Source organism: Artibeus jamaicensis, unplaced genomic scaffold (assembly GCF_021234435.1).
Source record: "Artibeus jamaicensis isolate MK-2021 breed Jamaican fruit bat unplaced genomic scaffold, CSHL_Jam_final contig_1015, whole genome shotgun sequence".
Classification (NCBI taxonomy): Eukaryota; Metazoa; Chordata; class Mammalia; order Chiroptera; family Phyllostomidae; genus Artibeus; species Artibeus jamaicensis.
In genome coordinates this window covers 227566-251114 of record NW_026521194.1, presented here as the reverse complement: position 1 = coordinate 251114, position 23549 = coordinate 227566, and the positions used below count along the sequence as shown (strand labels likewise).

At 39.8% G+C, this 23549-nt stretch overlaps 3 protein-coding genes across 5 annotated transcripts in view; 2 read left to right on the top strand and 1 right to left on the bottom strand.

Moving 5' to 3' along the window:
- SP140 (SP140 nuclear body protein) overlaps positions 1-1840 on the top strand; it is a 131350-nt gene extending 129510 nt beyond the window's left edge. For both annotated transcript variants that reach the window (XM_053663411.1, XM_053663394.1), the window contains 3 exons: positions 219-296; positions 511-654; positions 1492-1840. In XM_053663411.1, coding sequence (XP_053519386.1) covers positions 219-296; positions 511-654; positions 1492-1599 — 330 coding nt within the window. In that variant the 3' untranslated portion in view covers positions 1600-1840. The remainder of the gene's footprint in view (positions 1-218; positions 297-510; positions 655-1491) is intronic.
- A 7396-nt stretch (positions 1841-9236) lies between these two features.
- Positions 9237-23549, top strand: part of LOC119041968 (nuclear body protein SP140-like protein) — a 45956-nt gene continuing 31643 nt past the window's right edge. Inside the window, exons 1-5 of one of the 2 annotated variants that reach the window (XM_037135499.2) lie at positions 9237-9406; positions 16301-16451; positions 17543-17711; positions 19804-19887; positions 21106-21168. In XM_037135499.2, the coding sequence (XP_036991394.2) occupies positions 9375-9406; positions 16301-16451; positions 17543-17711; positions 19804-19887; positions 21106-21168 (499 nt within the window). In that variant the 5' untranslated portion in view covers positions 9237-9374. Of the gene's footprint in view, positions 9407-14960; positions 15043-16300; positions 16452-17542; positions 17712-19803; positions 19888-21105; positions 21169-23549 lie in introns of those variants that run through there. The other variant, XM_037135500.2, reaches the window with a different exon arrangement.
- On the bottom strand, positions 14619-15574 carry LOC119041970 (ribose-phosphate pyrophosphokinase 1-like). The gene is given in 3 exon segments (XM_053661523.1): positions 14619-15093; positions 15095-15210; positions 15212-15574. Coding segments are annotated over 3 exon segments (954 nt in total).

Sequence of the window (23549 nt, the reverse complement as noted above, 5' to 3'; positions counted from 1 at the left end):
GCAGGATGAGAGGAAGGGTATAAAAGCACAGCCATTCCTCTGACCACACCTCACCCACTCTGAAAACTCCCCAGAAACTGTTTGCAGGAAAAAACCATTCAGCCATTACATGACTGTTTCCTAGAATGAAAGCTGTTTGGGGAAATTTCCAGAAGACTGGTATATATGGGCTCATTTTCTCCAAGTTGCTTTTCATTCATATCTTCCTTCTTTTGTAGAAATGTGAGTTCCTGCTGTTGAAAGTATATTGCCACTCAGAGAGCTCATTTTTTGCGAAGATCCCATATTATTACTATGTGAGTAACAATAACAAACCATGAATACAGGCTGCTATGTTGTTACCTGACCTTGACACAGGCTGTTGTGGGCTTTGTGATCTGAAGCCCCTGGGAGGGAGACACAAGCTGTCTTTATGTTCACCTTGGATTTCTGTTTGGTGTGATGGGAATTCACAGAAGGCAGACAGTGAACTATGCCGGTAATTCTCTCAATGATATTTTCCTCCACTAGATTAAAGAAGTTTCTCAAAACCTCAAGGAACCTATGTGGTTGGACAAAATCAAGAAGAGGCTAAGTAAGAAGTGTTACTCCAAAGTGGAGGGGTTTGTGCAGGACATGCGCCTCATCTTTCAGAACCACAGGGCATCATACAAGGTAAGTGTCTGTCCTGCTTCAGTTTAATTTTCTTTCCATAGACTTACTCTGCCCTCATTTCCTGGTGCTGGGAAATTTTAGAGTTTCTCTCATCTCATGAAAAGCTATATAAGCAAGGGTTCATTCAGGAAGCGAGTACGTTTTTAAATTCAAGATTTAAGCTCACGAGGGAGAGTAACAGTGAGTCAGAAGGTGTCTCTGCTACCAGAACTCCAGGCCCCTGAGAGCTCATTCTTCTAGGAAAAGGTGACAGGTGCCCATTGGGAACAGTCATGTCTTCCCTGCTCCAAATCTCAGGAAAAGATTGTGCCTTAAAATCATGTTGTTGTCCTCATCTCTCCTCAAATGTACTCAGTCAGACCTCTCAGAGATCCCAACCTGCAGAGTCCTTTGCAGTGAATGTCCATATAGTTAACAGTGGTCATCAGCGGGGAACAACATGACAATGTATAATGAAGGTCCCTGGTTGTATTTAATATTGGATTGTTGCAAAGAACATGTATTATTAGTCTTCTGTTACTAAAATAAACAACCTGAGCCAATAAGGAAGATAATAGGTTAAAGAAGAATAAAAAATAAACAAACAGCTCTGGAAGCTTATGAAACAATAATAAAAAAATGAGTCCCCATGTGTGGTCATCATTTCCCACTTTTGCCTAGTTAACATGAATTAATTGTGCACTTGGACACAGAAGTTACTCTTAACCACGTGAGTTTTTTCCTTAACCTGGTTAATGTAACTTCGGTGTTTACAGCAATGATTCTTGAATGTGGTGTTTCCAAACACTAGGATGAGTGCCATTACTTTTGTTGTATTTATCTTTTTTTTCCCCCCAGTACAATGACTTTGGCCTAATGGGCCTTAGACTGGAGGCGGAATTTGAGAAGATTTTCAAGGAAGTGTTTGCTATTCAGGAAACAAATGAGAGCAGTTCGGCGCTATAGTGGATGCTGCTGGTAGTTCGGAAAATCCTCTTTGGGGGCCCACTTCTCATTTCATGGCTGCTGTGGGGGTTGGCTGCCAGTGCTCCTCTGAGTGGCATGATTCATGCTCCCCACTGGGCTCAGGATGCACCTAGTCCCAGCTGTGGCCAGCTTCTTGCTTAGCTTTCTACCATGCTATCCTGCTTCCCTTACTGCTCCTTCTCCTGAGAGAATTCTGAAAATAAATCATTTACTGAAAGGACTTCATCTCAGGCTCTTTTTCAAGGGATCACAAGATAATAGTCCTAGCAAGCAGGTCCTAAGGATGGGGTTTGTGGTTTGGATCACTGTCTAGCCAGGAAGTGACAGGCAGAATACTGATAGTCCTTGGGTGTTACAACAGTTTCACTCACTAAAGTTCACCAGTAGGAAACTGGATGAGCCGAGGGGAAGAGGGCCTAGCTGGTACAATTCTCTGGCATTTACAAAGGGAGAAATAGTAGCAATGAGAACTGTGGATTTTGGTGGCTATTGGTGAGTGTGACAAGTGTCTTGAAAAGAGTACATGACAGGCTTAAATCTACAGTAACCACCTAAAGCAAAGAGATGCTCATGCCTGCAGCTGAAAGGCAGACCGTAGGAAAGGCCTGAGACAGGTTCTAATTTTAAGAGTGCAAAACTTTAGAGAGGGTTGAATTCTAGGCTCAGTTTGGCCTCTTGTGCCAAAATCAAGACTCTTATATAGGAGTGAGCCCTAAAGTTCAGAATGGGGATTTCTAGGTAGTTTTACATGAGAACTCCGAACTCCAGGTCCCCTACATCCACTGGTCTGCAGAAGAATCTCCTGCCCCTTGTTAGAAGACAGACCCCCCCCTACCCAGCCTCCCTCCTTACTTGAATAAAAAATATGCAGAGTCCTTCCAGCATGACTCAGTGGGTGAGTCGTTGGTGGGGTGACTAGGTGAGGAGAGGGTTTCTATTCAATGGAACTCCAGGCTGACCAACATATACCTGCAGGCACCAGGGGATTGAGTCTGGGAGTGGATTCTGGGAGTGGATTTCTGGAAAAAAGGGGAATATGAAATTGAAAAGGAAATATTGTTGATACAGGTGCACTCCCCTGTGTCAGAGTATAACTGACCTGTAAAAGACCAAAGTGATGATTCTATTATGCTCCTAGGGAGCTCTTAGAGCAGGGGTGTCAAACTCATTTTCACCAGGGGCCACATCAACCTCACAGGTGCCTTCAAAGGGCCGAATGTAATGTGAGGACTGTATAAATGTAAGTACTCCTTAACAGTTAAGCAAGAGTTTGGCACTGCCACCAGGTAGAAACAAGGTGCTGAGCTGGATAGAACAAGGTGGAGGGCCTTTGTGTTTTCCCCTTGTATCTTAGAGGCCTGCTTACACTAAGGCAAGGTGCATACTAGACGAAGTAGAAGAAGAGATACCTGACTTTCCAGGGCTGACTATGGAAAAGGGCGATCCAAAGTCATAGGGAAGATGGCATGGCTCTACACTCCACAACTGGGAAAACCCACCCGTCATGTGAGTGTGTCCTCAGGAGGCCTCAGAGACACTAAAGGAACAAGGTAACAAGAAACACACTGCTGAGGGGGCACCAGCATCCTTGTGATGCTCAGCAGGTTCTCATCTGTAGGTTAAAATAATGCAGGAGTGTTTCACACAATTGGATTCCCTGGTAGTAAATAAAACAATTATATTTAAGAATAATAGAATCATGTGGCAGAATTTAACTTGCAGAGCTAAATGAAGCAATTTCTGTTGTAAGCTGCAAGGTGAGAATAAGACCAGGGGTGGTGGCCCATGGATATCTGTGGAGATAGCTAATAGGACATGGTTTTGTTAAGACAAGATAGAAGTACAGTCACAAGAATATATATAATCAATATTAAGTAGGTGGCTGATGTCAGCTATACCAATAGAAAGTCAAAATGTTATGCTCAGTTTCCAGGCCTGAGCAATTTTTGGACTGAGAACCTGATGACAGAAATGAGCAAATGTTCATAGTAGTGCTTCCCTGAGTTCTTCACTGAGTGCTTCACTGATGGCCATTTATTCAAGTAACCATGTACCAGACCTCCCAAAAAATGAAAAGAAGAGAAAAAATATATAACCAATTATTAAGTTTTGTTGATATAGTATCTGAACTGAACCTAATACCTACAGACCCAAAGCACCATCATGACCCCAGTTAGAGTGGAGTGTATGGAGTTAGGTAATATTCATCTACAGTGAGTCCACTCAATCCATGGAGCCACTCAGCTGTCATTTCCTAAGATCCCATATGTATAACCAGGGCTCACATAGTTGTTAACCAAACTGGTTCTTTATCCTATCATTCATTAACCTACAGAACAGCAATGGCTATTTCAGGAAAGGTCAAGAAGAAGACCCTGAAAATAATGTTTTCTATGGTAAAAATAATAATTTGAAAGCAATATCATGTTCCTGGAGAAGGATGGAATGACAGAGAGTAGAGCCACGTGCAAATATTTAAATATGCATGAGCAATAATCCCCATTACATCTTCATTGATTCAGTAGATTGGCTTCTGGAAAAGCAAGATGATTCGTGTCTATAGGATGACTAATAGAAACTTAAGCAGGTGTGGGGCTTACGGCAACCAGTACTAGACCTTGGTGGGCCACATTCCTGCTTGTAGTGGTGCCTGAGCAGATATCCCAGCTAGTGGCTCTGCTCTTCTGCAGAGCTGAGACAGTGGGTCCCATATGGCCAGGAAACTTGGTTAGCAGTTCTACCTGATTTGTATCCCCAGTCAGGTAATAGCATCTATGAAGCTCATTCCACTACCCCACCCAAGTGGTACAGCCATTTTCCAACTCTGCTCATCTATTGAAAGTAGCTCCCAGGCCTGGCCATTCAGTGAGTTTGGCCAGGGAACTCAGAAGCTAAAGGGACAAGACTATTATGCTGATGAGCCATGGAGCCCAGTCTATAGCTCTGCCCAACAACAGAGCCCAGCATATGGCCCTGCCCAATTGCCAAAACAACCCATGGCCTCACTGATACAGCAGCCTTGCCAGTGAGTTCACTCACTTATAAAGCCTAGCTTAAGCCCCACCCAATGAGGGAGCCTGGTTAATCTTGCCCTACAATGGAGTCACTAGCCCTACCAACTGCAGGATATAGCTGGAGATCCACCCCAAACTCAGTGTGGCCAAACCATGCTGAACAGCAGAACACAGCAAGCAGCCTAGCTGTGTTACCAACCCATGGTCCTTCTTAATTCAGGGAACAGGTTTCTGCTGTGCCTTATAACAGACCACAGTATGAGGTCAGATCTGGCAGTGAAGTCCTGTGTGTGGCCCCTCCTAAACATGGAGCACAGCCTACGTTAAAATTAGGCCAAGGAGCATAGCTTGAAACTTCATCAAAACAGGAACTATTGCAGGGTCCACCCTGTAGCATTGCTCAATCATAGAGTCTAACCAGTGGCTCCATCATGGTAGCCTCACCAGACAAGAGGTGATTTCAGAGCCAGGCAAGTGAGCCACTCTGAATGCAGTGCACACCTAGTAGTGCTACTCAGTCAGGGAGCCCAACCAACCTCAAAGTTCAACCAGCATCTACCCCTCAACCTCAGAGTATGGAAGTGTCCTTGGACAATGGAGATGCTTCTAATATGCCTCACCTGCATATAAACACTACCAGCTCTTCCATCTAGTACCTGAGCTGACTGATGAAGGTCTTTCCCTGATGAAGTGAAGCTATAAATTGTGGAAGAAAAGAGTGCTTACTCAAATGTGCTGATACCAACACATGGAACCAAGAATTATGAAGAACCAGTGGATTGAGTTCTTCATAATTCCAGCACTCAGTGGATTGAGTGCTGGACTGTGAACAAAAGGGTTGTGGGTTTGATTCCCAGCCAGGGCACATGACTGGGTTGTGGGCCAGGTCTCCAGTATGGGGCATGTGAGAGGCAACCACACATTGATGTTTCTCTCCCTCTTTCTCCTTCCCTTCCCCTCTTTAAAAAAAATAAATAAAATCTTTAAAAAATTATGAAGAATCAGGCAGACATGAAACCACCTAAGGAAACTAATAAGTTCTAATAATTGTCACTATAAAAATGAAGATCTATAAACTGTCTAACAAAAAAGTTCAGGATTATCCTCTCAGAGAGTTTAAGTGAACTACAAGAACACACAGATGACTAAATTAAATAAGGTAACCATACATGAACAAAAATAGAGTTCAACAAAGAAAAAGAAGCTATGAAAAAGTCAAACAGACAATCCAGAACTAAAGAAGACAAAAGCTGTGGTAAGGAATTCTCAATAGAGAGCTTCAACAGTAGAGTCCATCAAGTAGAAGAAAAAAAAATCAGTGAACTAAAGTACAAGTATTTGAAATTATCTAGACAGAAAAGTGAAGAAAGAATGAAATGAGTGAAGAATGCCCACAGGACTTAGGAGACATCAAGGAAAATATATAAGCATCACGGTACTCCTAGAAGGTGAAAAGAAAAAGAAAAGGGCAGAAAGTCTATCTCAAGCAATGATGATTGAAAACTTCCAAATTTGGGGAGAGAAATGAACATTCATATTTTTAAAGCTGAAGGGACCCAATAGGTTAAATCTGAATAGGGCTACACTGACATACTTTATAAGCAAATTGTCAAAATACAAATACAAAGAGAATTTTGAAAGCAGCAAGAGAAAAGTGACTTGTCACATAAAGTGGAGCCCCCCATTAGACTACCAAAAAATTGCTGAACACATAGTTTGCAGGTAATGAAAAAGTGGGGTGATATATTCAAAATATTGAAATTAAAAAAAACCTGTTAACCAAGATTAGTAGCCAGCAAAGCAGTCCTTCAGAAATAAAGAAAAAATAGACTTTCCCAAATAAACAAAAGCAGAGGGAGTTCATCACACTAGAACTGCCTTTTAAAAAATGCTAAAGGATGTTCTTCAAGCTAAAATAAGAGGCATATAATTAACATTGTAAAAGCATAACCTTAACTCTCAACTACATACAGTTGGGTGCTCTTTCTCCTATTGCACAAGGAATTTAGAGCAGGAAGGAGGCAGAGGGAAGACTGAGCCCAAATCTCTTGGAAAGATGGTTGCATATAAGTTCTGAAACAAAATGCAGATTCAACAACCATAACTCAGTCTTCTCCTTTAACAATAACAACAGTACACCTACGATGTCTGTCTAGAAACTATCCAGCCATGTAATATGAAAAGTAGAGACATTTATTGAAGATATAGCATACAAGAAACATTATACAGAGGACAATGCCTCAGTCCCCTTCAAAGTAGGCACCTTGGGACCTCACAAGGTTCATCCAACCACCATCAGGGGCTCTGTCATATTTCCTCAATCTGACTGATGGTCAGAAATCTCTTCTCTTTCAAAGGTGATTTTAGTGTTGGGAAAAACAGAAGTCACAGTGCACCACATTTGGGCTGTAGGGGGACTGAATCACCTGGGTGATTTGATGTTTCTCGAAAATATTCTGCACAAGAGATGATGCATGAGCTGGAGCATTGCTGTGATGAAGCTGCCAATCACCAGTGTACATAACTGTGGCCTCCTGAATCATCTGAATAGTTTCCATGGAGGAATTTTCAAGCTTAACACAAAATTTGATGCAGATTCATTGCTGTACTTTCTCAGTCATTTTGAATGTGACAGCCACACAGTACACATGCTCACTCAATGATATCTACTGTCCCCACTGACTAGTACAGTAAAGTCATCATTGTTCACACATGTGCATTCCAGTCCACTCTCTTTGGCTGCCAGGTTGCATTGATGTCACGCAAACTGTTCTTGTTTTAGTTGGATAAAAATCCAACGCTGGCTGGATTTTATCTGGACAGACCTTGCATATATTATATATTCTTAAGCTTTTTGGCAACAACTTATATGTCTCATATGTATAGATGGTTTGTAAGTATTAATTCCAGCAGAAATTCTGTGGTAATCCATGTTTTTTTCTCCAGGCATATCATTTGTTTATTATTTTGCTTATGAAAGAAGACCACTCTAAACAGGTGTGTGTTTGTGCTCCTGTAAACACAGAAGTACAAAGTGTATCTGAGTTGGCTTGTGTGTCTTCTAACAAATATGTGCCTCGATGTTCAGCACAGCAGCATCTCTCCTTCTTGATGGGCAGTGGGTTTGAAGGCACTGGACCCACCACAGTCTCCAGAAGCCAGAAGAGGGCTGGGCCTGGGAGTGGCAGGGCTGGTCTGCTGCTTACAGGCTAGGACAGAGTTCGGCTTCTGATCTGCAGATGTGAGTCCCCAACAAGCCATACTTTTGAAGACTCTGGGCAATATTTAGAGAACAATGCTTTAGTCTTTAGGATAGTGAACAAAGGCAGGATAACTCTGCAGGGAATTGAAATCTCACAAGCAGCCAAAATGAGATGTTTCCAGTATCCTTTGGGAGAAAAGAAAGAACAACGGTGGAGAGTAGGTAGACCCTTCCCCTGTATCTTAAATGTAATTGGGTGAGAACCCTTAGGTGCAGCTAGAGGAAGTCAGACTCAGGGAACAAATGTGGAAACCATCGCTGTAAGAATGGTGTTTCTCCAGTCAGAATGGCCATCATAAACAAAGCAACAAACAACAAGTGTTGGAGAGGTTGTGGAGAAAAAGGGACCCTAGTTCACTGTTGGTGGGATTGCAGACTGGTACAACCACTATGGAAAACAGTGTGGAATTTCCTCAGAAAACTAAAAATGGAAATGCCTTTTGACCCAGCAATTCCACTACTAGGATTATATCCTAAGAACCCTGAAACACCAATCTAAAAGAACCTATGCACCCCAATGCTCATAGCAGCACAATTTACAATAGCCAAGTGCTGGAAGCAACCTAGGTGCCCATCAATAAATGAATGGATCCAAAAACTATGGTACATTTACACAGTGGAATTCTACACAGTAGAAAGAAGGAGCTCCTACCCTTTGCAAAAGCATGGATGGAATTGGAAAGCATTATGCTGAGTGAAATAAGCCAGGCAGTGAAAGACAAATACCATATGATCTCAACTTTAACAGGAAACTAAACAACAAAACAAACAAGCAAGCAAAATATAACCAGAGACATTGAAATTAAGAACAATCTGTCAGTGACCAGGGGGGAAAGGGGAAAGAATTTCAGGGGAATTTTCAAGGGAAAGGGGGAAAGGTTTACAGGAACATGTAGAAGGGACACATGGAAAAAAACTAGGGGGTGTGGAAATGGGAGGGAGGTGGGGAGGGCTGAGTGGGTGGGTTGGGATGGGAATAAAAGACAGAAAACTGTACTTGAACAATGATTAAAATAAAAGAAAAGAATGCTGATAAAAGAAAAAAAGAATGCTGTTTCTCTAGCCCTGTGTCTGAACACAAAGACCTAACTCTGTTCTCCTGCACCCTCTCAGAAAGCTGGAGCAGCTATGGACAGGGAAAAAATTCACAGAATTTTGTGTTGTTTTTGCACAAACAAGGGGTCTCCTGAGGACTGGAGTCCTCCTGGAGGTCCCCTCCTGGCCTCCAGGTCCTGAGGGTCTCTTTGAACTCCATTTCTGTTGCCTCAGGTCCTAACTGCTAAAAACTATCGTGGGGCTGCCAGAGGAAGGAGATAACACTCGAAAATTTACTTTCACTTTTATTTCCCCCATTTGGGTGGAGCTCTCCCTGGCTGAGTGAATTCACAAAATTCTTGCTTAGGGTTGGACAGCCACACTAAAACCAGGCTGGGGACTCAGAAAGGATCCGAGGACCTGTCAGGGCCCAGGGCAGGACGATGGCCAGCGGGAGCAGTGATCTCAGCACCAGGTCAGTCTTTGTCTACCTTCCCTTCCTCTCTGGCTGTGCTGCTGCTTTAGTGCCTGTCATTAGACTCTTGGCTAAACCTTGAACTTAGTCCTGCTTCACATGTACACTCATGCGCAGTGTAGTGGAATGCAGGAATATGTAGTGAGAAAATCGCATCTTTAAACTTCAGAAGGACAGCCACTGATGTGAGCACAGCTGCCACAGCCCCCCGGACTCTTGTCTTACACCTACTGCTTCGCCGTGGAGCCGTCTTGAGTGGGTTGTGCTTCCTGAGGTTTTGAGAGGGCGATTCGTTATTCACTCATGACCTCAGTGTCTTCTACTTCCTCTAGGCCCCTTCTACCTTCATCTAGGTCATTTCAGAGAAAGTACTTTAGAAAATATAAAATCCAGGGTAAGCCCCCGACTTTTCATATCTGGGTGCCCTGGTCTCCTACTTGACCTAGGGATGGGTCAGCACAAGGCCTACTCTGGTCTCAGGCTGGAGGTCTGGTTCTTCCTCCAGGGATCTTGATCTAAGGAAGTCAGAGGAAGAGGAAGTACCAAAATGCCAAAGACCAGTGTAGGCTGAGTGTTTCATTTGTACTTTGATTTTCTGCTCTGGGTGGATTCTACCTCTGACAAGGAAAAGGCTAGAAATCCTACCTTTACTAATGGGCCAGAAATAACATTACTTAATATGCTTTACTGTTTGATTTTTTTAATACAAAAATACATTATACATTTTTGGTCATAAAATTCCAAATGACAGGGATGTATACAGAGGGAAGCAGTCCTATTCATCACCTACCCCCTGCAGTTACCAGTCCTGGTCCTGCTGAGTATTGTGGGCACAGCCTTTTATGTCTCTTCTATGCATTTACACATATAACTTGTTTTCCTAAATGCATAATTTCTATCTAATTTTAAATAAATGAGATTATGTTGTACATAATATTCTGGATTTTACATTTTGGAATTTTTAATATTAAAATTTTTAGAGGCGCCTTTTCACATTAATAAACCTATGGGTCCACCTCATTCTTATTAAAGCTGCATACTAATCCATGGAATCAATATACCATAATTTAAAAATTTGTTCAATTTAAATAATTTTTAATTGCTTAGTGCTACCAACAAATTGCAATAATAATGATATATGTATCATTGATATAATATATTTACATAACAAAATATCATATATTTCTTTATGTTTTTGCATATATATAAGTATTTGTCTTGAGTTAAAAGCCAGAAGTTATATTTGTTGAGGCAAGTGGTCCTAATATTTAATTGTTTATAGATTCTACCAAATTGCCTTCTTAGTGGCAGAACCACTGTATTTTCTTTTCTGTAAGTGACTGTTCAGGTCCATTTTCTTTGGGATTATATGTCATTTTTTTTGTCAATAGGCTGGAATCTTTGCATATCAGATGCATTAACCCTTAGACCTACGTGCTGAAAATATTTTTTATATTCTTTTAATATCTTACTGTATTTCTAACATTTAAACCCATTGTCTTCCCCTACATAATTTCTTTTTTATGCTTCTCTTTGCTTGATTCAGGTATTTCTTTTGTCATATAAGTGTTTAAATTTCATTATTCAGTTTCAATTGGATTACAAATTGCAAGTGCACCACCCTTTTACAATAATTTCAGAAAGAGTGAGATGTAAAATTTTTGTTTTTCTAGTTGGAGGCACCTTCTAATCTCCATTTATTTAGATCTTGTTTAATTTTCTTCAGTAAAACATTATAGCTTCTTTCATACAGGTTCAGAACTTTTAGATGTTTATAAATATATGAGTGTGTTTGAGCATTATTTTATTTCTTTTCAGTGTACGTTGCTGCAAATAAAATTTGTTAATTTTCTGTACCTTTTAAAAATTCATGCTTCTTGGAAAATTCTTTTTCCAGTCAGGAAATTTAGTTAGGTCTGTATTGTTTCTCCATCTATACTCTTATATCATATAATGTTTTATCTTATTTTAGTGTTTTACCATTGAATGCTTTTTCTTGTCCTAATGCATTAGCTAATATATACATATGTATGTGTATGTGTGTATATATAGCGTGTGTATATATATAGTGATAATGGTATCACTGTTTTTTATTTATTTATTTATATATTAAAATATATTTTATTGATTATGCTATTACAGTTGTCTCATTTCCCCCCCCTTTATTCCTCTCTACCCTGCAAACCCCCTCCCACCCGTATTTCCCCCACCCCTTAGTTTGTGTCTATGAGTTGTACATATAAGTTCTTCGGTTTCTACATTCTCTATACTATTCTTATCCTCTTTCTGTCTATTTTCTACCTACCATTCATGCTTCTTATTCTCTGTAACTTTCCCCCCATTTCCTGCCTCCCCTTCCTCCCTCCTAAACCTTCATGTAATTTCCATTTCTGTGATTCTCTTCCTGTTCTAGTTGTTTGCTTAGTTTGTTTTTGTTTTTCTAGGTTTGGTTGTTGATAGTTGCAAATTTGTTGTCATTTTACTGTTCATAGTTTTGATCATCTTCATTTTTTTAGATAAGTCATATAACATTTAACATTTCATATAATAAGGACTTGGTAATGATGAACTCCTTGAACTTGACCTTATCTGGGAAGCACTTTATCTGACCTTCCATTCTAAAGGAGAGCTTTGCTAGATAAAGTAAGCTTGGGTGTAGGTCCTTGCCTTTCATGACTTTGAATACTTCCAAACCCTTCGTGCTTGCAATGTTTCTTTTGATAAATCAGCTGATAGTCTTATGGGAACTCCTTTATAGGTAACTGTCTCCTTTTCTTTTGCTGCTTTTAAGATTCTCTCATTATCTTTAAACTTGGGTAATGTAATTATTATGTGCCTTGGTGTGTGCTTCTTTGAGTCCAACTTGTTTGGGACTCTGAGGGCTTCCTGGACTTCCTGAAAGTCTATTTCCTTTGCCAGATTAGGGAAGTTGTCCTTCATTATTTTTTTCAAATAAGTTTTGATTACTTGCTCTTCCTCTTCTCCTTCTGGCACCCCTATGTTGTCAGAAGGAGACATCGCATGTTAAATGTCGTATGTTGGAACATCTAAAGTTGTCCTGGGAGTTCCTAAGCCTCTCCTAATTTTTTTGAATTCTTGTTCCTTCATTCTGTTCTGATTGACTATTTATTTCTTTCTTCTTGTCCACATCATTGGTTTGAGTCCTGCTTTCCTTCCTGTCACTGTTGGTTCCCTGTACATTTTCCTTTAATTCACTTTTTATAGCCTTCACTTTTTCCTCTATTTTGAAACCATACTCAACCAATTCTGTGAGCATCCTGATTACCAATGTTTTGAATTGTGCATCTGATAGGTTGGCTATCTCTTCTTTGCTTAGTTGTATTTTTTTCTGGAGCTATGATCTGTTCTTTAATTTGGGCCATTTTTTTTTTGGTGTAGGCATGCCTATTATGTAGTAAGGGGTGGAGCCTTAGGTATTCACTGGGGTGGTGCAACCCACATTGCTGCATCCCACATTGCTGCATTGTAGCACTGTCTGTGTGGAAGGAGTCCCAGAAAATCAGCTGTTGCTCAGCTCTGAGCTGACTTTCAGTCACTTCCTCCACTATCCACAAGCAAATTGGGTCCTTCTGGTGCTGATTCTTGGGTCAGTGGGCTTGTGTACATTCGAGGACCCTGTTTTGTTTGTTTATTCATTTATTTTGTTTAATGTATTTCACCTATGAATGATATCATACAGTATCTGTTTTTCTCTGTCTGACTTAATTCACTTAGTATAATACACTCTACATCCATCCATGTTTTCACAAAGGCAAGATTTTATTCGTTTTTATTGGTGAATAATACTCCATTGTATATATATGTATCATTATATGCACATATGTCACAACTTCTTTACCCACTTATCTATTGAAGGACATCTAGATTGCTTTCATAGCTGTTACTAGTAATGCTGCAATGAACATAGGAATAACATACATCTTTTCAATGAGTGTTATTTTCTTTAGATAAATGCTAAGAAGGGGAATTGCTGAATCATATGGCAGCTTTATTTTTAATTTTTTTAGGAGTCTCCATATTGCTTCTCATAATCATTGCACTATTTTACAATTCCACTAACAGATTGCAAGAGTTTCATTTCCTCTGTACCCTGGCTAGGACTTGCATACATGTTGACTTATTGATGATAGCCATTATAGCAAGTGCGAGGTGATAGCTCCCTGTGGTTTGAATTTACATTTCTATTATGGTTGATGTTGTTGAGACCCTTTTCTTGTCTGTTCCCCATATGTGTGTACTCTTTAGGAAAATAGCTTTTAAAAGATTCTTTCCTCATTTATAAATTGGATTGTTTGTTTCTTTGGTGTTATTAACTTGTATGAGTTCTCGATGTATTTTAAATATTAGTTCTTTATCAGATGTATCATTTGCAAATGTCTTCTTTCATTCAGGAGGTTGTCTTTTCATTTTGTTAATGGTTTCCTTGTCTGTGAAAAGGACTGTTTAGTTTGATGTAGTCCCATTTCTTTATTTCCCTTGTTTGAAGAGATATATGCAAAAAGATGTTGCTAAGAGTGACGTTAAAAGGTTTACTGTCTATAATTTCTTCTACAAGTTTTTGGTTTCTAGTATGATAGCTAAGTCTTCAATCTATTTTATTTTGTATATAGTGTAAGAGAATTATAAATTTTTAATTTTTATACATGTATCTGTCCAATTTTGCCAACACCACTTATTAAGGAGACTCTCTTTACCCCATTGTATATCTTTGCCTTCTTTGGCTTAGATTAATTAGCCATGTAAGTGGGGATTTATTTCTGGGCTCTCTACGCTATTCCATTCATTCTTGTACTTGTTCATTGCCAGTCTATACTGTTTTGATTATTATAGCTTTGTAGTATAGTTTGATATCAGGGCCTGTGATACTTCTTACTTTGTCCCTTCTTGAGATTTTTTTTTGGCTTTTTGGGGTCTTTGGACTGATATAAATTTTTGGATTAGTTTTAATTCTTAGAAGAATGTATTTTAATAGAGATTGCACTGAATCTGTATATTACTTCAGGTAGTAAAAAACATTTTAACAATATTAATCTTTCCAATTCACGAGTATGGTATATTTTTTCATTTATTTGTATCATCAGCATCTTTCATCATGTCTTACAATTTTCAGAAAAAAATTATTTCACTTCTTTGGTTAAATTTATCCCCATGTATTTTATTCATTTTTAAAAAACAAGCCTCAGAAGTTATCCTATTTAAAAGGGACATGGCTAAACAGGTAGGAAACAGATTCCCCATTGTGAGTGCTCCTGATGGCTTTTGCAAGGATCATGGAGATGTCGATCTCCTGTATTTTAGAGCAATGCTTCATCTTATCCTCCTGAGGTATGGTATTGGTGACCACTACTGCTTCAAAGCATGCATTGTTAATGTGAGAGATGACCAGGCCAGAAAAGATTCCATGAATCAAGATAGCATAAATGCTGGTGGCTCCAGCTGAAAGAAGTTTGTCGGTTGCATGGCAGATTGTGCCACAAGTGTCAGCCATATCATCCACTAGAATGGCCACCTGATCCTTCACCTCTTTCACCAGCACCATGTGGTCCACTTCACTGGCTTTCTTCTGTGCTTTGTGAATCAAGGTGAAGTCAACATTCAACTGGTCTGCAATAGAGGTAATTCTCTTAGCTCTCCCAGCATCAGCTGAGACAATAATGTAGTTCTTACTCAGATATGTTCTCTATCCACTTCAGGACAGCTGGCTCTGCATACACATTGTCCACAGGGATATCAAAAAAACCCTGAATTTGAGAAGCATGAAGGTCCATGGAGATAATATGATCCTGCACCTGCTTTAGAGAGCATATTTGCAACAAGCTTGGCTGAGACTGGAGCCTGGCTCTTATCTCTCTTATCCTGCCAGGCATAAGTAAAGCACTGGATGGCTGCAGTAACCCAGCTAGCTGAAACAATCTTATAGACATTAACCATGATCAAAAGCTCCATTAGATTGTTGTTAATTTCACCACAGCCACTCTGAACAATGTAGACATCCTCTTCATGTACACTTTCACCAATTTCAATGCATGTCTCCTGGTTGCTGAATTTCTTAGTCACCACCTTGCCCAGCTCTAGGCCCAGGCAATCAGCAATTTTTTGGGACAAGTCCTGATGGGAGCTGTCGCTCAAGATTTTGATATTTAGCATCTTGTCCAACTACTCTAGGCACTCTTTGATCAGCAATAACTGCTGCTGCAGACACCCCAGCCAAAGTCAGCCCAGAGACTCAGTACCAATCGCTGCGCTTAGCTACTCTGTCATTTTACATTCCCAACTGGCACATGGCTGCTATTTTATTTTTTTGATGTAGTTGTAAAGGGGTTGTTTTTAATCTCTTCTTATGATCATTTTTTATAGAAACAAACCAGATTTCTGTGTATAGATTTCATGTCCTTCAACTGCATTGACATGACTTATTATTTCTAATAGTTTTTTGGTCGTGTTTTTAGAATTTTCTAATGTAATGCTTGTCATGTGCCAATAACAAAAGTTTTCATTCTTTCTTTGCCATTATATGTCTTTTATTTCTCTGATGTTTCTCATTGCTGTGGCTAGAACTTCCAATACTATGTTGAATAGAATTTTTTAATAAAAAATATTACAGATACATTTAGGAGAAGATATGTTTACAATGTCTTTGATTTGAATAGTCTGGACATTTTCAATAATCTCTATGTCTTGCTGATCCTCCAGGCTTCCTATATTATGTATTTGTTGACTGCATCAATTCCATTTATCCTCACCTCTAGTCAAGGCCACTGTTTCTATACATGTTGGTTCTTCACATTCTATCCTTCATATATAAAATGTTAAACCCACCACAATCATCTCAAATCTTGATGACCATTTCATCATGGTATCCTTTCTCCCTAGGATGTCTGCAGAAGCCCACAGACTTATGCGTGAGATTGCAGTCAAACTCTTCAAGGAACGTAAAGTCGAGATTTCACATGCAATACAAAGAACATTTCCTTTCCTTGAGAATCTTCGTGACTGTGGATTGATCACTGAAGAAAAGTACCAAGTAAGTGAGTTTATTATGTCACAATCTGGAAAAGCAGCCCCAAATTAGATATGTTTTGATTCAGAATCAAATTTCAGGGCTCCACTAGGGAAATGAGGGGTCTGCTCTGAGTGGAAACACTACTGCTCTAAGTGTTTCTGTAATGTAAAAAGGGAGAAAAGAAGCCAGTATCATTGGAGACAGTCTTCCTTCTGAATGGGGGAACAGTGATCCATGGTCCCCCTAGTGTTGAAGTGAATAACACTGGAGCTCTGCTGGATTTGAAGCCTGTGGGCTCCACAAATATACAATATAATATCTTGAAGGAGTTATATATACAATCTAGCATAAATTAGTAATTCAAAGTAATTTTATTGAATGGATAAATAAATTTAATGAATTAATTTAATAGGCTAATTTACACAGCATTTTATTTCAATGAACATCAATTTAAATACTTAGATTTGAGAACATTAAAATCCACAGGGAATTAATGTCTTGTCAGCACAAATTTGAAAGTAGATGCGTGTTATTTTGTTTTCAACAGTTTTAAGTTTTCTTTCGGTATTGCTGGAATCTTGGAATTTAGGTTAATTTTAGCAAAAGATGTAGGGGAAGATATAGAGATACAAGTCTTCTCTCTCCCTATGAATAGGCTTAATTCATGGCAAAGCTCACAGGAAAGGGAAAACCACCACCTAGCTTACCAGATCCCTTGCAGACTAATTCATTCCTGCAGAAGGGACAGGGCTGTCAAGTCAATGGAACATCAGCCCATCTGCTAAGTTGATTGTTAAAAGATTGGGCCAGGTTCTGAAAGGGCTACCCATTATTTAACTTTGAACCCATTTTTGGTCTTCAAAATTGTTCTTCCTTCCATGTAATGTAAATGAGAGTGAGGGCATGAGATTCACAAATGGGTATTTCTAGGAAGAAAAGTTTACTTATTTCACTTAATAGCCATCAAACATAGGGAAATTCTAAAACTGAACATGAGAAAATATCTATGTAGGGAAAATGCAACACATTAAAAATAAAATTACTTCCAAGGCTCTTCTGTAATTTGGAATTCTTTATTTATATTTTCCCCATTATTCCCCATGGTTTTCAAGGAGTCTAGAAAATCTTCTGAAGACCTGAAACCTGTACTGAAAGTGGTGTATGATGTTCTCAGTGAAGTGGAAGAGGAATATTACATGTCACTTCTGGAAATCTTGTTCAGCAAGGTCATTATGAAGAACTACCCAGATTTAAATGACATTCGCAAAGGCTTCAGCAATGGTAATTAGATTTATAGTCTACCTTTCAATGTCCAATTTATTTTTGGCAAATATATACTGAGCATCTACCATGTGTCACACGTGATGCTTGTCAGTGACAATACAGCATTTAAGAAAACAGACATATCATGAGACTTCTCAGAATTTTTGGTATAATGAGTCCAGCAAAACATGCACTTGAAGGTCTGCTTAACTAGGCATTGATTTAAACTCCCAGAACAGATTCCCAGTTGCATCAGATTTACTTGGAAGAACAAATGACAAGAACCACTACATCTGAGTGAGGCACCATTAGTTGCTGCCCTTTTTGCATGTGCCACACAGCAGTCCATCAAGTTGACCACTACCCATCTTGAGTGACAGCTTAGTTGTGGGTGCAGGATCTGCCTGGCTTCAATAGCACCATGACCAGGGGACCCAATGTCTCATGTAACACCTATATAGTCATTACTTTCAGGTACCCCATGAGAGACAACTGAGTTACAAGAGTCACCACATTGAAGGAAGACCTGCTATAGCTTATAGTTTACATAGAGTCCTTATGAGTCCAGTCATGGGTCAAAACCCAGCGTTAATCTGGTAATACAGAAAAGAGAGACAACCTTCATCAGGTGTCTGGAGTAATGAGCAAGAAAATTAACCCAGGTCAAATTTGTCCTTAAGCAAGGATAATGGTTATGTTAGCTCTTTCTCCACTCAGGGTGAGACAAACATTAATCAAAGAATTTCAAAGTCAATTGCTCTGCCAGAAACTATGATTGATACTTCACCAAATGATTGATTCACCACTGTTTTCCTGAGACTCACAATTTACAATTTTTCATTGTAGTCTGAATTTGTGGTTGAAACTGTACCTCCAATAATTTGGGGGCAGTTGTCCCTGGTTATATTTAGTTCCTTCAATACTTTTGGTTTTTGTCTTGCTGGAAAAATATTACCACTGTCTGGTATCAACCAGGATCTCTAAATACCAATGGAGAATTCATAGGAGAAAGAATTATATGAACTTAGGAGAGTAGATGTTCTGGGACATGGTATAGAGTGTGAAAGCATCCCTAGTATCTGCAAAACAAGGAGAAATTATATTTCTCTCAATTGGAAAGTGAGAAGCAGATCATGGGAGTTGATTCAAAAGGGATAAATTTGAAAAAGATTTTGGAAGGTTAGACATTTGAGCTAAGGAATTTTCAGTTTACTTGTTGCACATTAAAGAGATACTATAGCCTTACAAGTTTATAAGTACAAGCTTATTGCTCCAGGAGACTGACTTGCCATCAGAGCTGGGAAGAATGGACCCACATCTTTCCTAGACTCCTCCTGCCTCGATGCCCTACAGATACCAACCTTGAATTTCTTGGTTTGTTTCCTTCCTGTTATTTTTCTGAGTCACCTACATGCAGGGGCCCTTGGCTGGTAAACTAGGCATTGCTTTTTGGAAGCTTCCTGGGCCATGGTCCAGGCTTCTTGGGATGTCCTCCAGTGCCACAATATTCACTCCCTGCTGGTATTTTCAGAGAGTGTCCTTCCTTTGTCCAGGGATCTGGGTCACTTGGAAGTCTTTCTAGCTCTTCCTGTGTCCTCTGCTGTGTCTTTGAGAAGTGCTCATTCTCCTACCCAAAAAACTCCACCCTTATCTTGACCCGCATTCATTTAAAAGTGCTTCCATTCACTTAAAAGTTCTTGCGCTTTCTCTTTTTATACACATGGATCTCTACAGGATCTTGGTTCTTCTCCCAAGGATATTCCTGTTTTTTTTTTCTTCCAATTTGAGCACATCAGAAAAATACATTTCATTTCCATTACTTATTTGATACATGCTTTTCCAGACATCTGTAAATTTTTTTTACATAAATAATGTTTCCATGACTCCTTTATCCTCACATTCAAATGGCTTCTTTCTATGTGGGAAATGTAAGGGCTCCCTTGTTGGAGGAATCTCCTTTCTGTCCCAGGGATAATGCTGAACTTGACCATGAGGACTGGCACTCACTGAGTTCTGAGTGACCAGAAGACTGAAAATTCCTAAACATGCACACTTGAAATGATGTCCTGGGATATGATGGGGATTTCTAATATCTTCTCTCTCTCTTCAGTGATCCTAAAGGAAATTCGTTACCAAGCAAATGAAGGAGGAAAGAGTGCAAAAAACCATAATATCCAGCTGAGTCTTGAACAAGGTGATTGTGACCAAGCAAAAACTGATTTTCTTAAGATTAAAAGAGAAAGAGAAGTGAGTGGGCCCTGAGTCCTGAGTGGATTTCGAGAATCAGTGAAGAACTGCTGAGGATCCAGGAGACGTCAGGGAGGGGTTCTTATATGATAATCTGACCAGGGATGAATCTGAATTAGCTGTGACAAGAGACCTTTGACCCAATAACCAATAAAATGGGACAGGAACTCAGAGTATGAGTAAACTAGAGTTAAAGACCATGCTGACCTGGAAGTAATTGTGATTTAGAAAGACCCATACAGGAGAAGATCAGTGTGAAGCTGAGTAGGGCTAAGAATTATGGGTCCAAGGTCAACATCAAAGAGCAGACCCTTAATGATGGCAGAATAAGGAACTGATTAACTATCAGAGACATTGTTCAAGAGCAAGAACATTGAAAGAGACAGGCAATTATAGAGAAAGAGAAAAGAGGAAATGATGAGATGTGAAGGAGGGGATGGGGGTATTTTGAGAGAGAGAAAGAAAAGAAAAGAAAGACAGGAGGAAGGCGTAAAGGATTAAAAAAACATATTATTAAGAGCTCACTCATTGAACATTTTCTCTGGAAGTTGTGGGCTTAGTGCTCACGGATGCCATTGGTGAGTGGTGTCATTATCTGATCATTTGCAGAAAAGAAGATTGAAATCTAGAGACCATGTATATAGTTGGCTTAGGGTCAAATGAGCAGGATGAACCCAGACCTTCTGAACCCAGAGCTCATGCTCTAAACCCTGTACATGCCCAGGTAATCTCATGGAAATGACAGACACTTGAGACAAACAGGGAAATACATGCCAAAAGAAAGATACAGAAAGAATACCAAGAGCTGGAGGAAGTGAAGGAAAATCATGAAAAGGCCCACAAAGCAGAGTGAACAGACCTGCAGAAGCAGAGTATGTGTGAAAGGGGGTGGGGAGTCTGGTAAGACCACCAGTCTGGGGTAGTACTAGGGACTAAAACAGGTTCCTTGTGGCTGTGGCTGACAAGACAAGCCATCACTAGTTACCAAGTGGCTCATTGATGACATAGTGAGATGATCTGACTGAGGCCAGAAGTGCAACTCTGGGTTGATTCCTGGGGGAAGGGGTTGTCAAGTCCTACATTGTAAAGATTAACATTGGGACTGGAGGAGAATTGCACAGACCACACTTCAATTCTGAAATAAAGTTCTAATTTCTTCCTTCAGGAACTGGTGAAAACTTATATCCAAGCCCTTCCTGGCTCTTCCTGGATCAGTCCAATTACACAGGTCTGTTCCTTCTGGCTTTTTTTGTGGTCCTTTGCTCTTCTTGTCCCTTTCTGCAATAGGCTGTGGTGGGAGGGCTGCTTCTCTTTAGTATGGAGTGCTCAGAATTGTCCATCTTGGCATGTGCTATGTCTCCAAAGATTTACAGAGCAGTCTTCATACACTGAGTTGCCTGGGAGGATTGGTCTTCTCATTCTCACATGTGCTTGCTGCCAACTGTTGACAGCTCTGGGACCTAATATCCATGTACCTGGCTTCTTGACCTCTGCATCTCTTGCTTGAAATAGGCTGTGGCCTCAGCTATTCGACGTTACATCCAGTGGTGACCAGCATTGCAGGAGAGAGGTCAGCGGTGATGACTGTGTTCCTTGGGGGAAGAGTCCCTCATTTGTTGAATCCTTTACACAGCACCATGTACATCCTGTGCAAACCATCTCCCATTATTCCCAGCACAGCAGGCCAGATGCTGGTCAAAAATACCAGATGGGCCTCTGAACACACATTTGATACTTTAACAACCAATAACCACTGTTCATAACTGAACATTTCCTCAGTCTATAACACACTTACTAAAGTTATTAAACCATTTAAAATATGATAAATTTAAGACATGAATCATGAAAAGTTAGTTTTCTGGTCAGTCACCCTATCACTTATAGTAATACAGACAATATTTTATTTAACCTTCTCAAACACTTAAAATGATGGTATGTCATCTGGATTTTTCAGAGAACAAAGAATCAGCTTGAGGACTTGAGCTAATTGTGCAAGTCAGCCACTGAAACTGGGAATTGAATTCTGCCATGGGACAGTGTCATAGCAGGAGGACTGGTGACCCACAGCTGGCTGCCAGTTCTGCTCTGAGACCTTGGGGAAGTAACTTCCTCTCTTTGTCCCTCAGTGTCTTCATTCATAAAATGGAGGAGATAATAGTACCTCCCTCATAGTGTGATGGATGATGGATTTTAAACAAGTTATATCATAACACATTCACAACCATGCCTGGTACTTCGTCAGTGTTACACACATTTTAAAATATTACTATGTTTAAAGATAATTATCATTTGTATCTGGGCCAGAGTCTAAGCTATTAACCACTGCAGTAAACTGAAATTTTTCCTTCTCACTCATGTCCCTGGTGAATTTAATTATCCCCTAGGCTGTGGAGCAGTGATTAAAGCCATACCAACCTCAGGCCCAGGAAAATAAATTGAGGGACACAGGTTCTTCACCTTATTCACACTAGTGTATAATAAATTTTATGTCTTTATTCACTGACTCTACTTTGCAAATGAGTGACATGGCGGAGATGCCGGGAACTTCTTGCACCATGGAAGGCATAATCTGTGTCTTCTGTGGGGTGTGGTATTTAATATACAATGTTCTAAAGTATCACATTTTTATAAAAGAAGAATATCTTGCAAAGTGATTTTTAAAAGTATCACCACACTTTTAGCAAGTTGCGTTAGACAGAAAAGTAACATTTAACATGCATCTAAACACGTGCCAATCTATACTCTTAGCAGTTCGTCAGTAGTGTTGCTGGTGGGAACCGGGAAGATTGAGAGGAAGGAACTGTGACTAGTAGTGAGCAGAGAAGGGATTCAATGAGTGTGTGTGGGGTGCGGTGGTAGGTAGGAGGCAATGACATTATAACCCAAATAATGCATAACAAACCACCAAATGAATGTGTCCAAGAGTCTCACACTTCAGGGACAGTTGACTGTGACATGCACAGGAGTGGAAAAGGCTATGGCTAATGCCCCTCCCTTAGCTTCCTGTTGACCATTTTGAGTTGCTGCATTCTTCCATTTAGACTTCTTAGCTCTTCCATGAACTGTATTACTAATTCCTTGGATTAAGTTCCCTCTGCTCTAAAAGCTTATAAAGCTTTGTATTTTCCTGTGGGACTCTGATTGATACAGAGAGCAAATAAAATATCTATGAATCAAATTGTGGTTTAGCCACAGCCACACTTGAAAATGGACTCTCAGAGCACCTCTCTGAAACATAACAGATAAATATGAAGAGAAAACATATAGTCTGTGACAACAGCAATGCACTAGAAAGCCAACAAGCAAATGAACAATGTACCCAAGAGTCTGAGCCAGCAGGTAGACAGAGTGGCTGACTCTGATGAGTGTGGAGGGGAACTGGCAAGTGGAGGGACCCCACATTGTGAGTAAAGGCACAGGGGAGACTGTGATGACTAGAGTGTCATAAATGAAGAAAATATAAAAATGACAAAATTGATATAGAAGAGGCATACATGGGTAACAAAAATGATTAAGAAACAGAAATAGGATATGATAAAATAAGAAACATAATAAAGAATGAAAACAGTGAAAAATCAAGTGGGCCACCAGGGCCAGGTCTAGGATGAG